Source organism: Triturus cristatus, chromosome 11 (genome assembly GCF_964204655.1).
Source record: "Triturus cristatus chromosome 11, aTriCri1.1, whole genome shotgun sequence".
Lineage (NCBI taxonomy): Eukaryota > Metazoa > Chordata > Amphibia > Caudata > Salamandridae > Triturus > Triturus cristatus.
The window spans coordinates 1,036,188,868-1,036,205,119 of record NC_140594.1 but is presented as its reverse complement, the minus strand read 5'-3'; the positions used below and the strand labels follow the sequence as shown (position 1 = coordinate 1,036,205,119).

Sequence of the window (16,252 nt, the reverse complement as noted above, 5' to 3'; positions counted from 1 at the left end):
CCTCTGCTTTCAGGTCTTCTACAACTCCGATCCACTCTTGGATCCAACGCAGCTCTTCTAGACCGACCGCCTGCAGCATCTTTGTCATCAGGCTCCATTGAATCGATAGAAGAAACCCGACGCACTTCGAGACCTATGCACCCGCTTCCTGTGGGTGAGGTAAAGCTGGCACTCCGGTGCCCAAGTGTAGAGAATCATCTCTAGTGTCTGTGTTTCGAATCTTGAGATCGTAGTCCACCCAGAAGACCCTTTCTGCAGTAACTTTTTAACTTTTACGCACCCATTGAAAACCTATGGGAGCACGCGTGTGACTTTCCTCACTGCACACGCAACCCGTGGACCTCCTGGTCACTAACTGAAGTTAGCTCCTTGTAGGCCCAGCGATTCTAGAGGCCCTAGGCCTTTTCCCTTTCCTGTTCGTGGTACTTATACCACTATTTTAGTATATGGTTTGAGTGGCCACCAGGGCCCATCCATATAAAGTGCAACTTCTGTGTATTATAACGTTGTCTTGTTTAACGATTTGTGCTCCTGTGCTCATAAAGAGTCTAGGGGATACTTTGAGAAATAAATACATATATATTTTGAATATATATCTGTGTGGTGTCCTTTCATTGGTATAAAGGGGGGTTACATTTGGTAAAACAGCCTGCTTAACACGCTTTACCGAGTTTAGCCTCAAAGACTGCTTAGCCTACTCTACCACTAGGGCAGCTAGTCCGAAAAGGTTGACTTACAACCACACCATAAGGGTTGCTTGGCATGGTACAAGGTGGTCACTTTAACTAGTGAACATCATATACCAGGCCAACTTCTCACATTTACCAATCCTGTTCTGCATCAACCAAAGGGATTGGCAAAGCAAGTGGGTTCCAAAGATCAGACCTACTGATTTTGCCAGTGCCCATTTGTCATCTGCCTCAAAAAAGGGATCCATTACCATAATCTACTTCTAAATATAGGCTATTTATGCTGTGAAGGGGGAAGACTCAAGGACTTTTGCACAATAAGCCTAAAGAAAGCAATTTGATTACATTAAGCACCGGTGGCCTCTTTTTACACACAGGCTCTGCCTTTCAGTGTGCCCTTGTTTTTCCAGAAGATCTCTTTTTTGCTGGATGTAATCCAAAAACCAAAGAAAGTACTCTCTTATCACAGTGATTCAAACCTAGTGAATCATAGTAGTGTCACTGAGTAAGCCCTCTTTCCCCAAAGTCAAGCAAATGGAACTCATGTAGTGGGAAAGCTAGAGGAAGAATTAGCATCAGATGTGAGGTTGCTGGAATTATTCACTGAAACTCCGGATCTGTGTACGAAGGAAATGGAAGCGTATACATCAGCAGCAAATACATCAAGGCTAAACCAGTCTAAAACAGAGGTATTGGAGGAATCGATCTCTCTGGAAGAAACAGAAAGGGCTATAAGATCTCTTCCTTCTTCGAAGGCCGCAGGCAATGATGATTCTTTGCTTCTAGCATTCTATAAAATGTCTATAAGTAATTTGGAACTTGTACTGCTCACTTTTATGCTCTACATTGAGCAAAGCGGCCATACTCCAAACATTTTGAAATATGATGATAATGTAATCTTCCTTACGAAGGGTAAATCAGCAGAAGAAAAGGGGTCATGCCTACCCATATCTCTGATTAATTTGGTTGTTAAAATATGTTCAAAAGTGCTGACCTCACGGTTGGCTACTTGCATTCAAGCGCTCTGCATCTCCACATCAGCATGGCTTTATATCAGGCAAAGACACTACTAATCATATTAATGCTTCTATAGCATTATTCTATGCATCTAATATCTTGGGGGAACGGATCAGTATGATCCTATTAGATGCTGAGAAGGCGTTCAATAGCATCTCATGGACTTGCTTGCGGTCCTCTTTGCAGACAATGGGTACTGGCCATCAGTTTTTAAGTTGGATCTAGAGGTTATATCTGAGCCCAGTGGCTTGTGTAGTCTTAGCCAGGCATAGTCCTTCTCTGTTCAAGATCTCCTATGGCATCTGTCAGGGATATCCGCTATCCCCGCTTCTATTTGCCCTTTATATGGAACCCTATCTGCGGCATCTTATTCAGTATACAGGGATAGTCCTGGTAACTGTAAATGGAATGGACATTAGAATTGGTGCCTATGTGGACAAAGTGGCTGCTAAGTCATCGGAGCCTATCAAAGTTGTTCAACTAATTGCTAACACAGCAGAGAGATTTGGGGTTTGCTCCTGCTACTGTGTCAAGCTTCAGAGAAGCCAAAGAATCTTGAGCTATACATCTGCTGTAAAGGAGCCAAGTGTGGTCTCAGTTGCTACTTTTTTGGGCGTTAAGATTTCCTCCCTTCTTAACTGTTTTCAACTAGCTATAGGAGATATTGTACTAGGTTATAAACGGGAAGTGGGCAGGAATAAATCTATGACTATCTCTATTTCTATCATTATAGCTTACTTATGTATTAGATACCATCTTCTACCCCTCTGGCTAAGCTCTTTCCAAGGAATATTGGGGAAGGGAAATCTGACATGCAGCACAAAACCTGGAAATATGATGTGAAATGCATAAATATCCCTTTGTCTGCTTATTAGTTTTTATTCTCCCCTCTTTTTTTCTTTTATTGAATGTATATTTAAAATTTGTTTGGATCAGATCACTCCAAATTATCAATAAAAATATATTTTTGTAAAATAACTGACTTATGGTTTTTAGGAAAACAAGGCTATGTTTTTGACTGTCAATTTAATTAAAATGATGCTGAAATTAATTGTATATATTCTGATGAACTTTGGTAATTAGATGTGCAATTGACGTGTTTACGCACTCTGCACTTTTCATAGCACTTCGTTCCTTCTGTACTTGCCACTTAATTTTCTTGATCTTTACTGTGTATGTTACACTTCATTAGGGAAAATTGATTTCCAATAACTGATAATGTGCACTATGTAGGGAGAAACTGAATTATAGAATATTAAAATATTGGATAAGGAATGGATGTCAACAATGCAACTAATCGGAAAATGTATCTTACATTAATGATGATTTTTGTGAATTTGATTAATCGGATTTTAATTAGAGTGAAGAACAAAATGGAACCACTATGCCCGCCTAGTGTCAGTGGACCTATCTATCTAATTCAGTAATCTATCCATCTAGAAATAGCCAGACAGTTTTCTCACTGGCCCGTGATTGTGCTATACAACATCTGCTTTTTTGCTAATGCTGAAGTGCATGCTATATTATCAAAGGGGAGGCCTATCCGCTTTTCCAGTGCTTGTTATGATAGGTGACATGATTGGCACAATTGTTATAATTTGCAGGTTACTTTTCAGATAAGTGATTTTCTGTCTTTTATCTTACTTGTGCTGAATTATGGCCTCCAACTTATTCTGTGAGCTACTGAAATCACAGAAGTACGCCTTGTATTTCTCAGATTTCACAAGCTGCCCTCATTGGTTATGGAGCCTGATCGTCCCAGGCGTGTACACTCCTAGTCTGATTGTTTCAGTTGTTCAACAATTGACAAATGGGACTTGAGGAAATTTTTTATTTTTGCCTTCTCAGTAGGTTTAATTTCTAGTGAATTCATAGTTACTGCCAACGGTAAGTGATAGGGTGTACGGAATTGTAGAATTAATTTAATCCCAAAATTGTTTTAACTTAGCATATTTGTGCCTCTTCGTTTTTTGTACGAAATGTTTGTGCTAAGCCTGACTTGCATTATTAAAATTGACAACTCTTTGATTGGAACAAATAGAGCTGCTGTCAAATGTGAACAATAAAACGTCACTGCTAAACCATTTGTGTTGCTGCGCAGATTCTTGTTGAAGCGACAGAGGAAGAAACTGCTCTTCACAATCGAATAATGCCTACTGTTGTACAGCCTCCGAAGCAACCTCCTTCTGAACCCAAAACCTCTACAGATCAAGAGATGGTAAATATTTGGACAATTATTTTGAGCCACTATTTTAAGCACCGTGGGAAGAATGGGACAACCTATTCCTCCTGAAGAACTAGATACAATTATACAGAAAAACACTAGTGCTCGGAGGGACCTGCTGAATTTCAAATTGGTTTCATTAATGTAGTCTAATACAGGATCTAATACTAATAAGTGTAAATCTAAGAGGATAAAGTATGTCATGCATAACTCTGTGGGTAGTGTGATGTGTAATTCTATAGTATCTAATATGCTAAATGTCGAAAGAGGTCGAACAGCTGTGTATTTGTGGCGTTGCCCAAGGGATTTTAGTGCAAAATACTTGTATTGATTTACATGAAGCTTGTAGCTGTATTGTAACAGACAAAACAAACAAGTTTTAGACCGTTCACATTCTTACACAATTTGATGTGCAGTGACTAGAATTACTTTTTGAAGTGTTAGTCACATTATTGAGTATTGAATTTGGAGACAATCTTTGGAGGTTTATTAGTGTGATCTTCAGCAGGAATCAAAGTTAAAAACAAACAGAAAAACTCTTATAATTTGATAATTTAAAAAGACCTTTATTCGAATTTGTTAAAATTCATAAAAGTACCGACACATCAAAAAAAACATATGCATACACATAATACAAAACAATTAAATAATTTACATTTCATAATAACAAAACAATTCATGCAGAGGATAGACAATAAATTCCATTAGCTTATAAGGTTTTTAGCAGTAGTATTTTTTGACTGAATCTGATTACAAGGACTTTCCATAGTCTTGCGTGCACGTATGGCTAGTCTTAGAAAAGTGCTAGTGCGAAATGTCAATTCATCATTGTCCAGGGTGAGCAGCAGCATGTAGGATTCCTGAAGTGTAAGAGGTCTGAGTTTTCTAAAATATGGGGTTAAAAGCCATTTGGTATATCTCACATAATATTTACAGAAAAACAGAAAGTGCAAATCGTCTTGAGTGCTTGTGCCGTCACAGGGGCAGGGGGTAAGGACAGTATGGTGTTGATACCCCAGAGGAAAAGAAAGCAGAAATTTAACAGTTCCTGCCCTTAAACGAAACAGTAGAGATCGTTCCCAATTTGACATGGGTAGTGATAGGTAGGGTGGCATGATTTGCATACAGAGACCATTACCAATGTATTTTTTGACCCCTGATTTCTGTAGTTCAATTCCAAGCCGGTCATTACGATAAAGTGCATAGAGTGCCTTTTGAACCTCATGTTTGTCCTTTGGTTCGATAGCCATTGGCTCAGTAAACAAAATACCTCTTCCAATTTCATTAAATATTTTAGAGACTTCTTTAAACCAGGGGATCTGTAAGCCATTATCACTATTGAGGCAGTCCCTAATGATGTTTTGCGTAAGGGCAGCAGCCTCATTCCTCCAGATTCTAATCCAGAAGAGTGCTGGTCTTGCTTTAATAAAGTCGTTTATAAATGGGAGGTTAAGTTCGTTATGACAGATGAAATTGGAAGAGGAAATTGGTGCTCCCAGCAGTTTCCTGCAAAAACGGTTTTCCTCTCTTTGAATACCAATGCTGCTGGCCGATCCCCACACTTCGGCTCCATACGTAGCAACGGGGGAACACTGTAATTTAAAAATTTGAACAATAGCTTTAGTGGCGCCGATTTTCTTAGGGCGTGGGAGACTCAGGACTGAGTTGTTGGCTTTCGAGAACTTGCTCGTGGCGTGGGCCACATGCCCACTCCAGGAGCCGTTGGCAGCGAAAACCAATCCCCAGATAAGGGAACTTATGGACAGATTCAAGTTTATCTGTTCCAATTTGAATAGTGCAGAGTTTCCTTTTGCCCGGCCCACAAGGCATGATAAAAGACTTTTTAAAATTAACTTTTAAATCCAGTCCCTCCATAAAATTTACAAAACTATGTACAAGCAGACGTAAGGCGTTTGGTGTACGTGCCAAAAGGACAGCGTCGTCTGCATATAAAAGTACGGGCAAGGAATTTCCTAAAATGATTGGGACATCGGGGGTAGCTTTCTTTAAACAGTTGGACAGGCCATTAATATAAATGATAAACAGCAGGGGTGCTAGAACGCACCCCTGTCTCACCCCCCTCCCTATCTTAATGGCTCCCGATACCTCTCCGCCCATACCAATACGTACCCGAGCTTTCAAGTCAGTATGGAGATAGGCTAAGAATCTAACAAGAGTGGCATCGAGACCATTTGACAGGAGAGTTAACCATAGCTTGGATCTATTCACAAGATCGAATGCAGATGAAAGATCCATAAAAGCTAGGTAAACGGGGGATGAGCGAGCAATGCAGTATTTATCTATTATCAATTTTAAGTTTAGGCATTGCTCGACTGTCCCTACCCCACTCCTAAACCCCATCTGGCAGGGGTCTAAAAAGTCAGAATCAGACGCCCATACCAGTACCCTGTTATAAATTATTCGTCCTAGTATTTTTAAAGTATTGTCCAGGAGGGAGATGGGACGATAGTTTACTGGGTCAGATCTGTCTCCCTTTTTGTAGATGGGGACAATAATACTAGTAGCCCAGGTGGCAGGCATGGCTACATGTGGAAGACTATTAAAAATATTTAAAAGTATTGGTGTCCAAAGATCAACGTTAAATTTAAGGATATCTATAGGGAGGCCGTCTGGCCCGGGCGCCTTGTTGCCTAGGCTCTCTTTGATAGCTTTCCTGACTTCTAAGTCCGAAATCTCTAAGCCTGCTGTTTGGTTCAGGTTAGGGAGAGGTTGCTCATCCGAGGGGGCAGCATAAATATTAGAAAAATGGGTCTCCCAGGCTGTACTGGTTATATTACAACTAATTTTAGTAAGCTCTTTGCCCATTTCCCTCGTTCTCCTAACCGCCGTCCAAAATGGGCCGCTGCCACCCAGATTGGCGCTGAAAACCAGCTTATCCCAGTGATCGGAGAGCAAATTTGCCTTCCTTTTCGATGTTTTATCTTTATAGTTTTTCCTGGCGGCTCGAACAGCGTCCTTACACCTGGGATTGGCAGAGAGGGCCTTTCTTAACTCTCTATTGGCCACGGAGCAAGATGTATCAAACCACCGTTGCTCTTTATGGTCAGTAGAGAGTGGGACTGACAGGAGAGTTTTTATATTGGTGCATAAAGCTTCAAAATCAGTAATCAGTTCTTCATTATTTGTACTGGGGGAGGAGAGGCATTTCAATAGATCCGGATATGCCTCCTGAATCGTATCTATGATGGCCCCACAATCAATTCCTCTCCATTTAAGGCGAAGGCCATCAATTGAGGGTGTGATATCCCTAGCTCCATTTAAGTTCATAAAAATCGGACTGGGTGCGAGGTTAAAAATAGCAAACAAAGGATTATGATCGCTGAGGGACGTTTGCACCACAGAAGATTTGATTAAACAGTCCGTTAACACAGGTGATGAAAAAATGTAATCGATAATTGAACCGTTATCCCTGCCCTTAAACGTAGGGGCATAGGGAAAATTCATATCATACCCTACACTCATTACATCAACAAGATTAAATCAGAGAGTATGCTAATCAGTTCCAAACCCCTGCGGTCATTACAGTGATCAAAGTTAGTGGGTCCATAGTTATCTGTAAGTTTCACATTAAAATCTCCCCCGATCAGAATACTAGTCTTAATATCTATTGACATGGAACAATCAATTATTTTTAAAACCTTAGATAGAGCAACAAAATTTTTGTTCGGTACACCATTAAAATCGTTATTGTAAAAATTGATTAAATAAATTACGGTCTTTGATTTCAATTTATATTCCAGAATTTGAATGTTGGAATTAGCAAGGTTATCTAACTTCAAAACATTAATTGTACCGCCTGCCAAAATTCTAATCCCCATAAAGAGACCACCCACCGCTCGGCCAAAACTAGGTTTTAGAGATGTCAGGCTGAAACAGTGGTAGCCTTCGATATACAGGTTATCAACAGCCCAAGTCTCTTGGAACATGAGTATGTCTATGTCCTTAATTAGTTCGGTCCAGGCAGGGTCAGAGAGCTTGGATTCTAAACCTGCGACATTCCAGCTTAGGATTGATAGGCCGTGTTTGAACCCCTGATTAATAAATGTGCACCTAGTCTTCCCATTATCATAGATAGTTGATTCGTTTGAAATGGCCGGAGTGCTATCCGACAATATGATTTCTGGAACTTCTGTTTTGGCATGGAGTGATGCAAATAAATTTATGATTATAGCATCCTCTTGATTACAGGCTTTTGCATTCTTGCATGATTCATTATTTTTTTTTTTTTTTTTTTTTTTTTGAAAAAGTTTTTATTGAGCAACAATTCGGTCACAAGTATGGGCCTACAACCACCCGGGCCGGCCGCTAGGTACATAAGGAAATATACACACATCAAAGTTGCAATCCGTCCCCCGGGCACTGCCCCGCAGTGGCTCAAGATAGTTCTCGAAGAACAGCAAGCGTCAGTCCAACAGTAACAGAAACAAAAGAAAAACAATAAAAACAAAAGGCGAGTTACGAGGGATACCAGTGCGGTTCAGGCTCCCCCCGGGAAACTCCAGTCAGAACATTTGAGCAATCCGCTAAAGAGAGGAGTACCGGGAGGCCGGGGACGGAGGGGGGGGGGGAAAGGGGGGTCAAGGAAGATGAACGTCCCTATGTAGTTGTTACAAAAAGCGCCAGGAACCGTCGAGGGTCAGGGGGACATGGCGATATCAGTGTCTACCAGGGGGGGCGCACAGATGCCTCCGCGATACGCATTCCATTGGCCCCAAATTCTACCCCATGCCCCCGGCTTGCCACGGGCCACATACACTGTCTTCTCCCGAAACATACACCAGTCCATATTCTCCTTCCATACTGACACGGTGGGCGGCCGTTGAGCGCCCCAAAGTTGCGCTATATCCCTCTTGGCAATCATGTTCCCTAGGGCCGCCCACCGAGTCTGAGCCGCGTTGTAATCATTGGGCTCCCACACATTCAGGACACAGCGACGCACCTCCGGCAGCAGTACAACCCCGGTGACCTGTCCCATAACCGTGTGGACCCGGCGCCAATAGTCCGCCACCTCGCGACACTCCCAAAGGATATGAAGAAAGGTGGCGCTGAGCCCGCAGCCTCGTTTACAGAGCCCGTCGTCGGAAAATCCCATCGCGACCAAGCGCGGACCCGTAACATACACCCGATGGAGAATCTTGAGCTGTACCAACCGGAGACGAGCCGGAATGGCAACCTCCTTGGGGGACGACAGTGCAGACTGCCAGTCTTCGTCATCCAATTCGACCCCATCCCCAGTCCAAGCCTCCCGAAGGCGCACCAGGAGATCCGCCCGGTGATTAATCAATTTTTTATAAATTAAAGAAATAGTACTATCAGGGACATGTCCGTCACATGATTCATTATTAAGGGGTATATTCAGTCAATCCTGTTCGTCTAATGATGATAGATAGTCGAACCGATTGAAAGTTGGGATATTGTACATTGGCCTGACTTGTGTCGTCTGTGCAAGCTGGAATGGGTTAGGGATTGGGTAAGACCTATCCCTGTAATTGCTCTGACGCATAGTTGGGGCTTGAAAATGTTGTGGATGGTTGGGGGTAAGAATTGGCATTAGAGATTGTGGATGCCAATTGGGGTTGTTAGAAAAGGTGGCATTTGGGTTCTGGTTTTGGGCAAAAAAGGGTGATTTGACCCTTGCACCAAAATTCATCTCTTGGTGTGAATTAATGTGGAAATTGTTGGGAGGGTTAACCGTGGCTTGTTCTGGAGGTATCAGGTGTCGATAAAAATATCCTAAGGGAAGAAGCGTGGTGTTAAATTCCCATGGCGATGGTGAAGGGGCGTTGGCTAGTGTTTTCTCTGCCCAATGTGGTTTTCTAAAACTAATAATGACACAGTCGCCCTCAAATTTTTTCCTAAGGGGTCCAATCCAACCCACCCGCTGTGTGTTAATAATCTCCCTTGCACCATCAATCGGGTAATTGCAGTTAGTAGTTAGCCAGTGCAGGGTTTTATTTTTGAGTGATATGGGATTTTCATCCTGATCCTCTCTTAGTTTAGTAACATTTACTATCACTAATACATATGCACCGCATTCCGGAGGAAGATTGATGCGGGCCGGAACTTGTCTAGGCGGTTTTGGGATGGGTTGGATCGAGATAGGATTGCTTGTAGAAATTGAAGGGTGGCCTGTGGTGCTCGCAGTTGAAAGTGTGGTATTCACGATAGTATTGATGCCAGGATCCTTTCTTTTATCTGTGGATTTACTATTAGTGTGTGGTGTTGCTGTTTTTTGTTTAGTAATTGGGCCATTGGCCAGCGCAACAGGTACAACTTTATCTGCATTATTTGGAGCGGCTAGGGGTACTTGTAAGATAGTTGTTTTGGGGCCTACTATATTGGTGGGGTTACTATTTTTTGTACTAGTTGCAGGACCTCCCTTTAGGAAAATCTTAAGAGGGTTGCTCAATTCATCAAGCTGTTTTTCTATTCGAGCAAGCCTGTTTTCGATTGGGGATAGATAAATGCTTAATAAATCCCCCAATCTTTCCAACAGGGGGTCATATGCCTTGTCTATATTTCCGTTAGTGTTCGTTGTTCTGCCCTGCTGAACAGTTTCACTATCATCCCTCTGGGGTATTACCGTAACCTTAGTCGCGTTATGATTATTGTCAGGGACAAAGGTGGTATTTTTCCCAGGTTTCCTTTGTGCCCGGCCATATTTCCTGATCGTAGTTACCCGGGGCTTGGGTACGTGTAACTTCAGTTTTTGAACTGCCCCCTCACGCCTACCTCTAACGTGCCTGGTGTTATCAGCAGATTGTACTTTGGGAGAGGGGTTAATTAGTAAGTCAGGCGTTTTTTCCAGGTCTGTGCTAGTGTCGGTATCTGTGTCTAACAGGGGAATTGAGGCTGAGAGGTTAACCTCGCTAGGGATGGTGTGTATGTCAGCACAAACATCAAGTAGGGGTCTGATGTTATTAGGCATAATTTGTGCAGGTGTAGTGGCGGTAGCGATGTGGCCAAGCGAAGAACGTTTGGCATGCGCCAAGTCTTGTGATACCCTGCGTTCTAGTAGGTTTATGCCCTGGTTGATGGCATCATTGGCCTTAGAAATAAAAAGGTCAATGGGGCCAGTCACAGCGGCAGCAGTTTTGCTGCGGGTGCCTCTTGGGGCCATGCTGACAAATATTAACCCCTGTTCTGCGATTTGGGTTGTTACGCAGGACTACAGATACAAGTATCAATGGCACATAGCAAACATTATAGTTATAAGATAGATAGTCCCGGAAATGATAGCGGTACCCACAATTCCCAAATGAGGAATGGCCAGTGGACCAATGAACAGTACCTTCAAGTTGTAAAGAATAGGTAAACAAAAGGAGGTGGCCCCGTCCCGTCCTCCTCGTGCCTCTGAGGGCCTCAGAGGGCCCGCCCTTGTCCCGGCGCCGACCCGCGCGCGATCCCGCGACGCGGAGGGAGCCTCGGAAGATATAGCGCCTCCGGGCGCGTCGTCCAGCGTCAGTGGGCGGGTCTGAGGGGAATGCTGGGGCTTGAGGTCCTCTCCTGCGGCAGCCTCAGATGGCACGAGGCGACAGCGGCAGGGGGACCAGGCGAAAGCCGATGGAAAGTTCAAGGCAGCCCCAGAAGCCTGTCAGGTACTGTTGATAGCAGCGTTTACCCCCCGCTCCACCGAGGGAGCCTCGGAAGATATAGCGCCTCCGGGCGCGTCGTCCAGCGTCAGTGGGCGGGTCTGAGGGGAATGCTGGGGCTTGAGGTCCTCTCCTGCGGCAGCCTCAGATGGCGCGAGGCGACAGCGGCAGGGGGACCAGGCGAAAGCCGATGGAAAGTTCAAGGCAGCCCCAGAAGCCTGTCAGGTACTGTTGATAGCAGCGTTTACCCCCCGCTCCACCGAGGGAGCCTCGGAAGATATAGCGCCTCCGGGCGCGTCGTCCAGCGTCAGTGGGCGGGTCTGAGGGGAATGCTGGGGCTTGAGGTCCTCTCCTGCGGCAGCCTCAGATGGCGCGAGGCGACAGCGGCAGGGGGACCAGGCGAAAGCCGATGGAAAGTTCAAGGCAGCCCCAGAAGCCTGTCAGGTACTGTTGATAGCAGCGTTTACCCCCCGCTCCACCGAGGGAGCCTCGGAAGATATAGCGCCTCCGGGCGCGTCGTCCAGCGTCAGTGGGCGGGTCTGAGGGGAATGCTGGGGCTTGAGGTCCTCTCCTGCGGCAGCCTCAGATGGCGCGAGGCGACAGCGGCAGGGGGACCAGGCGAAAGCCGATGGAAAGTTCAAGGCAGCCCCAGAAGCCTGTCAGGTACTGTTGATAGCAGCGTTTACCCCCGCGAAGTACCCTTTTGTACTGTGAATATAAATTCAATTTTTACGTATACACCCGACTTTATCTTTTCCTTTCTCTCCTCCTTTTTATTCATTCATTGTATTTAGGTTGATATGTGATGATACATTCGCACTATCTTTACCCTTTATCCAGTTAAACTGAACTTGTTTAAGAATATAAAAAGTGACAGTAAATAAAATTGTAGGTACATAATTAACCTATATCTAATTAATTATTGGAACTATACAAACTAATTGTTAACCAAATCCCTTGAAGGCACCCTTCTACCTGTTTATACATTGGAGACGACAGCAGTGAGGCAGACAACATTCCATCTGCTACTGATTGGGGTGTTTATCTGGACCTTCGGAATGCTAGAGGGCTAGAAACGTCACCTGAACTGAAGTTGATCTTGAGTTCCTTTTTGGACAATATCTCTGTTAATGGTTTTTGTGTAAGGTTGCTTGGGACATGGAGTTTCCTGTATTGGTTGAGGGAAATAAGGCTTAACCTCTAGACGGGAAACCTTTTTCTGTGTTCTTCATGCTTGGAGCTCTTGGTGCTCTTCAATGAGGTGCTCATGTAACCCATTTTGGTTGCGTGCGAAACGTGTATCGTTCTTGCTGAAGTGGTATGTGATGGCCAAGGGGCTTGGTGTGGTGGCTCAGTCCATAGGCTCTTTTTGGTCATTTGCCAGTAGGCCTGGATGCGCTCTGTCTTCTTTGGGAATGTCCAGGCTAACTCATGGATAAGCTAGTGCTTATTTGGAGTAAAATCAGAGTGAATCTTGGAAAGGTTCATATTACACTGTCCCACTGCTCATTCTCTGGTCCTCACACCCCCCATCCTCCAGTTTCACTAACAGTACAAGAAATTCAGGAGCTACTCGAGTGACAACCAAACCTGGAGGTCCAACCTTCTCATCCTGTCTAGCAGCACACAAGTTGTGTCTTGGCTACAGGGGTATTATGGTTGCACAGGCCACCTAAGACAGCAACAGCAATCTACCACTTCCTCAGACTTCTTTAGTTTGTCCTCGACCAACTAGGGTGCGTCTTGTGGGAAAACAAGTGTCTTCCTGTTTGACATGTTAGCAGCAGTCCATCTCCAATGATGCACAACTATAGCTAACATGTTGGCAGTCCATCATCTGTGATACACAACCCTACTTGAAATTCTTATCTACTTCAGACATCCAATGACTCAAACACTGACTGCACATTATCCAGATCTGGATGTCCTGTGCCCATCTGATACTCAACCCAACCAAGGCAGAATTCCTATTATTTGCCAAAAGGCAACAAACCAGAAACCATACAAAACCGGTTTAAAGACATTCATTTATTTAGAAAATGTTATATAATCTCATTCTATGTTCCAGTTGATCTAGTAGGTTGTCATGCTTAACTGTGTCAAATGCCAAATATGTGTGCTGTGTTCTGTACGGAAGCCGGATTGGAATTAGTCTAAGAGATGGAATTGTTCAATGTGGATACAGAGCTGTACAGACTAGGAATGTTGGAGATAGGGTGGAAGTTGTTTATATCCGTGTGATCTGCCGTTGTTTTTTTTAAGAATGAGGGGGATCATGCCCAAACTTTAGGCAGTCAGGGATAGTACCTTGAAGTACGGAAGCATTAACAGTCTCGGTCCAAAGTGGGAGTAATGATGGTTTGATCTCATTGAAGAAATTGGGGGGTAGAGGGTAGTTGAAGTGGTTTGGGGGTTTCACTTCTACTAGAATTTTGAGAATGGCACTTCCATCAAAGGTTTTAAAGGAATTCCATGAGGCGTTATTTTTGAGGATGTGTCCCGGTAAAAGTGAGGGAGCAACAGTCTGGGAAGTGGAGAAGCTGGAGTGGGGTAGGAGAGGAGAATGCTCCAAAGCCAGCTGCAAATCATATCTCATGTTTTTGGTCTTCTCAACAACACAGGAAGTAAATTCCTCACAATTTGATAGTAGACTAGATCTGGCTGGGGAAGGGTTGGATAGGCCATTTGATTGTAGTTTAATGAGTTAAAATCGTTTTTTAGGTCGGTTTCTAGCTTGATTAATTTGTTTTTTGAAGAAATTAGCTTTTGAACTTCTGATGCTTTTGTAGTATCCGTTTCTCAGTGATCTCAAATGTTTGAGGTGTTCGAGGGAAGGTGATGCTCTCCACCATCGTTCAGCTAGTCTAAGGTGGCATCCTTCTGAATTGAGGCTGCTATTATACCATGGTTTGGAGTCTTTAATGGACAGTCCTTTTAGCTGTAGTGGTGCGATTGTGTCTAGGATACTCTCCATGGAGTGTGGTGGCATATGAAATCATGAACATCTGACATGTCTCCAGGAGAAGGCAAGATGTTATCACTGAGAGATGTCAATTTGTTGAGATTGATATTTTGCATGCTCCTCTTCCAGAGTTTAGGTTTCGTTAGTTGAGCTGTGTTTGTTCTCACCGATTCAGTGATGAGGAATGTGATGTGGTGGTGATCAAATCAATCACAGGGGAGGATATATTCAAGTTCAGTGGAGTTGATCTTCGCAGTTATAAGACTTAAGGCTGCTGCCTTGTTGTGTGTGGGGCTGTCACAGATTTGGGTCCAGTTGAGATTGGCAAGAAAGGAGCCATCATCGTCGCTTCTCTGGGTCAAAGTCTTCACCCTCGGAATTGGGTAAGAGACGTCACAAGAAAAAGTCAAAGAAGCGTGTTCGCTCTCCGACGTCCCCCCGTCGGTCTCCGGACGCGGTTGAGGGGGCCAGGGGTCCTTCCCCTGCGGCTCCGTTGGAGCCTAGGCGCCCCGCGGCCTAGTCACCCTATACGGGTCCGTCAGCGACTCCGGCCCAGGGGCAAGAGTTTCTTGCCGCTATGGAACACCTTTTCAGGCCTAGGGCTCCCGCCGGCGCGCCTACGGGCCCCGCGGTTCCTATTGAGGGCTCCGGCGCCGCAAGGTCCTTCGCTGGTGGCTCCGGATCCCCCTGCATCTCCGTTCCCGGCGCTGTCATGGGTTCCGTTCGTCCCACCTCCGCCCTTACCCGAATTTCCGGGCAATTTTGCTCTGGCTTGGGACCCTAATTGGGACATGGAGCCGGATCGGCGCTGACCGGTGCCGTTCCCGACGCCATTGAAGCATTTGTTTTTCCCCTGTGCCTCCCCTGCCGCCTGTGCCTCGGGCCGTGGAGGAGGGGGATGACTGGGAGGGGTCGGAGGACCCTCTTGCACGGCAGTGCGAGTCTGATCATGAGTGGGCGGAGGACTAGGAGGATGCAGGTGGCCATGACCTCTGCTCTGAGCCTGGATTTATGTCTCTTCCTGCTGTCATGGAGGAGGGCGCCACATATACTGTGGTGCTCCGTAGAGCAGCTGAGGCCCTTGACCTTAATCTGCCTACTGTCGCTCACAAGACGAACCTCCTTACTGAGGTGCTTCAGCCGGCGGCAAGTTCTATGGAACCTCTGCTTCTGTTTAATGAGGCCTTGATGGATGTTTTGATGAGCACCTGGTCTAGGCCAGCCACAGGGGTTCCTGTGGATAAGAACGTGGCCAGGCGTCATCGTCCGGCACCGGGTGACCCGGCCTTTTTGACAAATCATCCGACTCCGGAGAGCCTGGTCATTCAGGCCTCCACTTCGTAAAGTGCGTTCCCTACCGTCCCGCCGGATAAGGAATTGAAAAAGCTGGAGCAGTTTGGCAAGAAGTTATTTTCCTCTGCCAGCTTGGGGCTGCGGTCAGTCAACACCGCATGCCTCTTGGACTGCTACTTTCACGCTGTGTGGGACACAGTGGCGCAGACACTGCCCCAGTGCCCGAAAGAGGTTTGGGCTCGACTTTCCCAAGCTGTTGCGGAGGGGAAGTGTTGGACCTAACATCCTAGAGGTAGCTTGGCTCCGGTAGTAAGGCTTTACTCAGAAACGCATATTGTGCTTGCATCACACCCAACTCACACCTCAACGCAACACCACTTAAAAAGGAAAAAAAAAAGGACACTACACCGATTGATTTTAAAGTTTACCAGAAGTCTTTATCTTTCCTTCTCAA

General features: G+C 45.0%; 1 protein-coding gene across 8 annotated transcripts in view; it reads left to right on the top strand.

The window, feature by feature from the left end:
* The window catches only part of ATP13A3 (ATPase 13A3), a 478,336-nt gene that overhangs the window by 248,406 nt on the left and 213,678 nt on the right, over window positions 1-16,252 (top strand). For all 8 annotated transcript variants that reach the window (XM_085635250.1, XM_085635252.1, XM_085635253.1 and 5 more), the window contains one exon: window positions 3,808-3,924. In XM_085635250.1, the coding sequence (XP_085491376.1) occupies window positions 3,808-3,924 (117 nt within the window). The remainder of the gene's footprint in view (window positions 1-3,807; window positions 3,925-16,252) is intronic.